This window comes from Orycteropus afer, unplaced genomic scaffold (genome assembly GCF_000298275.1).
Source record: "Orycteropus afer afer isolate SDZICR_OR568_19922 unplaced genomic scaffold, OryAfe1.0 scaffold00515, whole genome shotgun sequence".
Taxonomy (NCBI): Eukaryota; Metazoa; Chordata; class Mammalia; order Tubulidentata; family Orycteropodidae; genus Orycteropus; species Orycteropus afer.
Window position 1 is genome coordinate 593,222 of NW_006922102.1, and position 8,256 is coordinate 601,477.

Sequence of the window (8,256 nt, forward strand, 5' to 3'; positions counted from 1 at the left end):
TCAGAATTATGATCTATTCTTCCTATTAGAAAATATAATTTGGAAAATATGACTCTTCACATATATAATTAAAATACAACTATGAAGCATTCTTTTTTTTCTTTTTGAGGGAGGTCATGTTGGTGATCACAAAGTATATTTGCGGGCAAGCCGTTCATCACCCACTTTACAGAGAAGACAACACAGCCCATCAGGGAAAAACAACTCCCAGGTACCTTAGGAGACAAAAATAAACTGATTCCAAAGGAACAGAGACGAGCAGAGCCAATATATCAACACAGCGTACTGTTCTTTGGCAGGAATGCACTAACCGTCAATTGAAGTTGGAACCTCAGAGTTCTCCAATTCTTAGACCCGGTTGGTTGCCAGTCTTAAAAATTAAGAAATAAATTTCCACATCGGCAACAAATTCAGTAATTCCAGGAAACAAAATTCAGAATAAACCTTGCAGACAGCTTTTGACCGTCACACTTAAGCATAGATAGGTCATGTCTGCTTTGTGTCCAAATCCAAATATACTGCAACACACACGCACAAAAAAAATAACCTGTGGAACTTGGGACTGGTTCAGGCAGGACTAGAATCCTTAAAGAAAATCCATATTCACCATGAGAAACGAAGGGAAAAAATCAATCTGATGATGTAAAAAAAAATGATCTTCAGATAATTCAGGGTGGGCTGCCCCTGGCCTGGATAAACGGTAACGGAGAAACCAGATTCTATAGTGGGAACACCAGAAAGCCAGAAAACGTGGAATACTGCCAGCCTCCAACCAAGTTACCTTTTTCCAGTTTCAGGTAAACCTTGTCCTCCTTATCCAGGTAGAGGAGGACTCCGTTTGTGGCAGCTTCACGAGTAACGTCCTTGTCCCCAGCAAAGGCGGATATGACTGGTTTACCATTTAACATCAAGTTAACCTACAAGACAAAAATCTCTGAAGAGCACTCGTTAAAGTAAAAATATCTATGGGGATAATGAATAACACCTAAGGATGGTAGACCTGATGTCCAGGAAATGTTCACACGATAAGTCCTCTTCTTTTTAAATTAGCTTGTTGTGGTATCTAGATTTAGTATATCAATTGAGGAGCTCTGGTAGCCCAGTGCCTAAGGCACTTGATTGCTAACCAGAAGGCTGGTGGTTCAAACCCACCAGCCACTCCTCAGAAGGAAGGTTGGGCAATCTACTTCCGTAGTGAGACTGCCTCAGAAATCCAAGGAGGGGTCACTATGAGTCAGGTTTGACTCAATGGCACATAACAACAACAACATATTGAGCAGAATTTTTTTAAATTTCTCCCATAAGAATCTCCTTAAGTGCCTACAAAAGAATACTATCCATGGAGTGCAACCTACCCATGGGAAGACTAGCCTCCCTTCGGCGCAGAAATGAAACTTAGTACTTCATTTGCCTCCCCCACTCAACTGGATCTGCTGGCCCCTCCCACTCAACTGCGACCTGCTGGCCCCTCCCACTCAACTGCGACCTGCTGGCCCCTCCCATTCAACTGCAATCTGCTGGTAGCAAGCCTGGGGTTTCCCAGGACATTCATAAAAAGAGAACCAGTGCCATGGACCTGCTAAACCCAGCTACATGAGATTTTGTCCAGGTCCTTACAGGTCACTGGGAAGCCGTGACATGTCTCACCCTGCAAAATCATTTTAAATAATGGAGACTGTGTGTGCATGTGGGTATATTTTGTGATTTCTTTTTCTGTTTTCTCTGATAAGAAATGTACATTTGAAATAATAATCACTTTCACCACTGGAGATTCTAATGCTGGGTACTTAGCAAACAATCCACCCCAAAATACGTGTTTCACACACCACAATGTTGAGCACATGTGTCAAACACCCCACACGTTTCTAAATAACGGGCCTTGGGTGAAGCTCTTGCAAGGAAGTAAATACGTTTACTAGATAGATAATCGTTCGTTGAGGTTCAATGAAACTGATATGGAATAAACTAAACTTGAGGCCAGTCAAGTTATTCATTTACTAGAATATAAAAAAGTGATAGAGAAGTGTGTGCTCTGTCATTAATACATAAATATTGGACAAGTGATTAAAAAAGTTTCCTTGAATTCCATAAACATATATAACCAAAACCAAACGCACTGCCGTCAACTCAGATCTGACTCATAGCAACCCCTCCTTGGGTTTCTGAGGTGGTATCACTACGGAAGTAGATTGCCCAACCTTCATTCCAAGGAATGGCTAGTGGGTTTGAACCACCAGCCTTCTGGTTAGCAGTCACATGCCTTAGGCACTATGCCACTAGAGCTCCATATATAGATGGTAATAATTAATTAATAATTGGTATTAGTATAATTAAATGTTGTAGGAACTGGCCACATTTTATATTACAAATTAAGACTATTACCTTAGAAACTACAACACAAGATGGATTAACCACAGATTTGCAACTGGTAAGAATTCACTAGATCAAAGTAACTGAGAATAATCTACTTATAGATCAACTAGCATACACTTTTTCAAAATTATATTGACTATTTGTTTCCATATTTCTGTTTTTAACTGTTAATTTAATCTGGTATTTTTAAACAATGATATCAAATTTATTGTACTTATTTCATATGCATTTGTAAAGCTCTACTTGTCTTACAAATTTTTCCTTAGAAGTTCAAATCGTTTTTTGCACATGCATTAAATAAAAACAGGATCTTAGAAAGAGGTTTGTGTCACTAACACTTACTATACCATATTTCTTTAAATGTTTAGTTATTACCACATTAAGGGAATAACTTTCTGTATGCTTTTGTCACACACATAAATCAATGTTATAAAGAAGAAAATTGGGAATTAAATGTTTTTTTAAAAAACTATAAACATGGTTTTATTTTCAAGGAAAATCCATCTTTTAATGAATGCTGAAATACATCACCTACTACAGGTAAACACAGTTGTTTGGAGGTAGAGAGCGAAGGGGTCAAAACACATACCTGGATTGTTTGGCTCTGGTAGACTTTAATTACGTGAAAATTGAAACTGTATATTCCTTTTCTTGGTGCTACAAAGACAGACTCCAATGTGAAAAAATTACCCACATTTACTAGGATCTACAAATAAGAACAGCAGACAACAGTCAGTTATCACAATAGTCTCTTCTGCAAGTAAAACTTGTCTTTCTTCGTTTCCTCCTTTCCCTCCTTCCCTCCTCCCTTTGTATTTCCTTCCTTCTTTCCTTTCTTCCTTCCTTTCTTCTCTCTCCACAACTAACTTAAGAAAGCACAGAGAATGAAACACTTGTTTCTATTTCTTTCCTCTTTATTGACTTGGAACATAGATTTGTTTATTGGCATGTCCTTCTGTCTTTTCAATGGTATAGGAAAAAAATTAAGTGACTGCTTTGTATTCATGCCTCAGTTTCCAGTGAGGCCCAAGGCTGTGAAAACATCTAGGTATGTGGGTTGTTGTTATGTGCCGTTGAGTTGGACCCGACTCATAGCGACTCCTCCTTGGGTTTCCGAGGCAGTATCACTACAGAAGTAGATTGCCCAACCTTCCTTCCGAGGAGTGGCTGGTGGGTTTGAACGGCCAGCCCTCTGGTTAGCATCCAGTGCCTTAGGCACTGCGCTACCAGAGCTCCTAGGTATGTGGGAGGGCTCATAATATTAGCTCTATCTTGAGAGTCAGAGAAGAGGTATCTGCTATGTATTTACATTCCCACCGTCTGCAAGCCTTCGTAATGTCCAGAGGTGACATCTCCAAGCCAGCCAATCGGCATTCATGGGCTATCTGCAGTCATCCCTGGACACATCACATGGAAGTAGACCACCCCTCCATGGTGTGACATCATCCATGACACTGATCAGCTGGTGGACAAACTGATCTGAATGCCTGGCCCTCCTCTAGCATCCACCAACCCTCTTCTAAGATACGATGGTCATTTATTTTTTCATTCCAATGCCATCTAGACCTTGATTGCACTATTTTGGTAATGACTCAGCCCTTGTAGACTGCCAAGGAGTAGAGCATGAATAAGGACAGTCTATGAAACAGGTTTGCTTTCTTAGGTCCCTCCCAATATTTCCCATTGTCCTCCTATCAATCACCTGCTCTTTGTTGAAGTTCAAGGGTCCAAAAGGAAAAGTGTAAGGATAGAGTCATGATGCATTGTTTCCCAAGAAAGCAATGATGCATTCTGTCTTCTAAGATGCTCACCCTGTTCCACTGATGATGAAACCTATCCTGAGCTTCAGTAAGTGACCTCTTAAGCTTAATTTTCAAATCTCACATAGCTAAGTCCCTTCATACACAGCAAAAGAGAATGTGTGGGAGAAAAGGGTGCATAAAACAACTGGGAGGGCGTATATTTCTCTCCAAAGATAAATCTATAAGTGCATTCAAACAAATCTGATGTGGGTACAGAAATTTAGTCCTGTGTATCAGAGGTGTCTGCTACCGTCTCTGCAACACACTGCTTTCTGGCCAGTATCAATACTTTTCCAAGGCTCTTACATAATTCTCTAAAAATGCACTATTGTGTCTGAGCAATGCATCAGAATATAGTAAAGACCAGGCAGCTGTAGCAGACTCTCAACACTTAAAATATGTGGGCCAGTACAATTTTATCCTGAGAGATCACCTTCTCCCGAGTAAGGATCCAATTTCTTCTCTCTGACCTGAGGATCAATGGTCCTTCAACACGTTACCAGCTGGGCAAGGGTCCCCACTAGAGGCTCCAGGAAGAATTTGTTTTTCAAGCACATTTAAGACAATTGGAGGTGCTTTGCAGGGACTTCTTGATTCAGACACAAGTAGCCCAACTCATTGCAATAATGGAAATAGATGATTCGTGTTGACTACACCTAAGGCTGGATGTCTACTCTGCACTATAATTAGAGCATCCAGGCACATCAAGACTCATAACTAAATATATCTTGTTTTCTCTGAGATGCATGGCTCCCCGATCACAAGAACTAACCCTTCTCTCCTCATCGACAGAAGGGTCATTGAAAAGAATGCCTGACACAGAGCACAGTGCGATGTCCAACATATCCCAGCATTTCATTAATGCGCTGAAACACAGACCAGGGCTGGTTCTCGGCTTTATTCCCACCAGGATGGAAAATGCTGCATGAAAACCCCAGAGGGGTGACTTAATTCTGTTAAAATGGTGGCGATCCAATAGTAAACCCCTGAGAGGCATTCTCTATCTTCTGCCAGCTGGAGAGGGCATTTTTCTTGGGAAGAATTAAACAAGGAAGGCAGATGCCACCTCATCCCTTGCCTGGAAAATCCTGGGACGCCACTCAGCCTGTGCTCCTGTACATGTGGCTTCACGTACAACTAAGACCTGTGACTGAGCAATTTAAAAAGATTTTGGAGGCTGCTCATGCTGACATCGGAACCCCTGAGTTAGGTCTTTTCTTTTAGGATCCTCACTGAAGCTAAACTGATAGGAGGTTTCTCATGGCGCCAAAGCCCAGAGCCCCAGCGCTGGAAATAGGAGACACTGCCTTCCTCAGTTCCTCCTCATGCCCTGTCTTCCACCCCAAAGTCTGTCTGTCCCCAGCAATTTGCAATTGTCTGAGAAAACTGCAGCTCGGAAAGGGAGTACGGCCCCCCTGCGCTTCCCAGTGGGAGCTCCGAGCAATTGCCCAATTCGCTTTCCTCTCCTCTGCAACTTTTCTCCAAGTACTGGAGAAGGGCTTTGCCCTTGGAGACAGCTGCAGCGGCGGCGCTTGGGACGTGTACAGGGGCCCTGGAAACGGAAAGGGGGGCGAGATCTGACCCACCGGCATCCCCCTTAACCTCTGCGGCCCCTGCGGGATCAGCGTGGGGAAGCACCGAGCCCTCTCTAGGGAGAAGGTTCTCCGCCCGGGGGAAGCAAATCTAAGGCTGACCAGGCGTCTGCAGCGCGAGCACACACTGCAGACAAGCCCGAACCAGGTGGCCAAGCTCTGGGCGAGCGATTGCGAGGCTCTGAGACCAGATTCCCTTCAGCTCTGGGACCTGTTGCTGTTAACTTGTCCTGAGCTCCGGCTGCACGGCTCTGCGCTCCCGGCTTCTCCCCACCGCCCAGCAGCCTCTCTCCGAGAGGCCAGTAGGGAATTAGAGGCGGTGGGGAGGTTGTGAGAAGTTTCAGAGCCACACACGTTTGGGGAGGCCAGTGCCTAAATGATCCCCAATAGCCCATCAGACCAGCTGAACCCAAGCAGGCAGCCCGGGCCAGGGCCGCCCGGAGACCACCCCCTCCCCCAAGCCCCGCACTCCCCGGAGTCTGACCTGATCGAAGTAGATGATGCGCGTCTTGTTGCTCATCTCGGAGGGCTCGTGGTTGGTGCTCCGCACCGCCGAGAAAGCCACCTTGGAGTTGGCCGCCCTGACCGAGATCCCCAGAGGCGAGGAAGACGAGCCCTTGGAGTCCGTGGCCGGGTTCGAGTCGCACACCACCAGGCACTTGCCCTCCAGCACTATGGGCTCGGTGTCATTCTGCGCCCAGACGGGCAGCCCTGGCAACGTGAGGGCCAGCAGCACGGACAGCACCACGGACAGCGCCCGGCGCCCGGCGCCCATGGTGAGCCCTGAGGACCGCTGAAGCCGGCGTACGCTCCCGGCCGCTCGCGTCGCCTCCTGGCCCGGGACCTCCGAGCACCGGCAGGTGCAGGCTGCTTGAGGGGCAGCGCTGCGGGAACGGCGGCGGCGGCGGCGCGCGCACTTCCACCGATTCTGTGGTTTGAGGTCCAATTCTCCCTTCGCTCTTTCACTGGCTCGGCTACCTTTGTCCTTTAAGGAGCTCATGCAGAACCCCCTACCCCACCCTCCTCCGCCCAAGAATCAGCCCTCTCGGGGGCCCCTGCACCCACCCTTGTTCCTAAACATCTAAAAGTCACCAAACCCTCACATGCACACCTAACAGGAAAAAGGAATAAATTCTCAGCCCAAACCCAAGCTCTCGCCCAGGCGAAGCGCGGAGCGAGAAGAACAGAGGGGATGAAGACAGAAGCCACACAGGGGACCGGTGCCCAGTGGTGCAGGTGGCGGTCTTGGCCGAGTTTGGCTGGAGGCAGAAACGGATCACGGAGACAAGTGTTCCCTGGACTGAGAAGACCGCGACGTTGTGTTCCCGAGCAGGACGCTAGCGACTCCCACTTTCGCTCGGTCGAAAATTCCCCCAACCTTGGCGTCTCTGGGATGTAGTAGCGGGTAACCGGGTCCCCTCCCAGGAAACACGGCTCCGCGGGCTCAGCTCCAGGACGCAGGGAGCAGGCGGCTCCGCAGGCGGGCTCCCCCTCCTGCTCTACCGCGCGCCCGGGTCCCTGCGCACAACTTTCTCCTTCTCGCACCACCGGGGAGCGCGAGCGGGCACACGCGCGCTATTTATAGGAGCGCGGCAGCCGGCGGGGTTAGCTCACCGCGCCACTCGCTGGCTCCAGGCAAAGGCGGAAAAGGTCCGGTGACCCCGACTCAGCCGCTCCCTCCTGGGGTTTCACGCACCCAGAGAAAGCGGGACGCACAGTGCTGCTGGCTGGCGAGGGCCAAGGCCTCTCAGTCCCCTGGGCGCGCACAACTCGGAGGATGCTGTCTAGCGAGGCACCCACAGCCCTGCGCTTGACCGGCTCTGCGCTTGCTCTTTCCCTCCTGGATCTGGGCCCGCGAAGGGGACTGCGGCTCCCTTCTCTGGTACCCAGCACAGGACTCGGCCGCCACACGCCCTCCGAGCGGATGAATGGGCGGAGGCAACCCTGCGTGGTGTGTTGCCTGGAACCTGGAGAGCCGCTGGCTTCTTGACTGCGCCTGGCCCGGAACACTCCTCACAGAGCCCTCGGGCCTGGGGAGCTCAGGCAAGCCTGGGGCGGATCTGAGCCGCTGGGGCCGCTAGGAGGAGGTGTCTGAAGCCTTCTGCTTGGATAAGCCTCAGAAACCGCAGGGGCGCGTCTCTCCACCTACCGCGCGAATCCACCCTAGGCAAGGCCAGGAAAACAGTGAGAGACAGTGGATTCAGCAAGAATAAGTCCTCTGAAATCACACCCCCTGCAAACACCAACCCCTCCTGAGAACACAGCCCCTTTTCCTTGAAGTGCCACCCTTCCCCTTGTGCACCCCACTCCCATCTTGACCTCTGATTAGCAAGATTTATCATCGCTGTTAGCACGGGGTGGGGGAGGGGGCTTGTCCTGATCACTGTGTAAACTTGACTAAGTCACCTACCCCCTCTGAGAAGGCGGGAGTCCCCTAACCAAGGTCCCCATCAGCTCTGCAATTATGTGATTTGGTGGTGTAGTGCCTA

At 48.5% G+C, this 8,256-nt stretch overlaps 1 protein-coding gene across 1 annotated transcript; it reads right to left on the reverse strand.

Moving 5' to 3' along the window:
* Window positions 1-719: 719 nt before the first annotated feature.
* CBLN4 (cerebellin 4 precursor) lies at window positions 720-6,542 on the reverse strand. The gene is made up of 3 exons (XM_007955583.2): window positions 6,252-6,542; window positions 2,963-3,079; window positions 720-917 (listed from the first exon to the last, which is right to left on the reverse strand). Exons 1-3 carry the CDS (start codon window positions 6,540-6,542, stop codon window positions 720-722), a joined length of 606 nt encoding a protein of 201 aa, XP_007953774.1.
* Window positions 6,543-8,256: the final 1,714 nt, after the last annotated feature.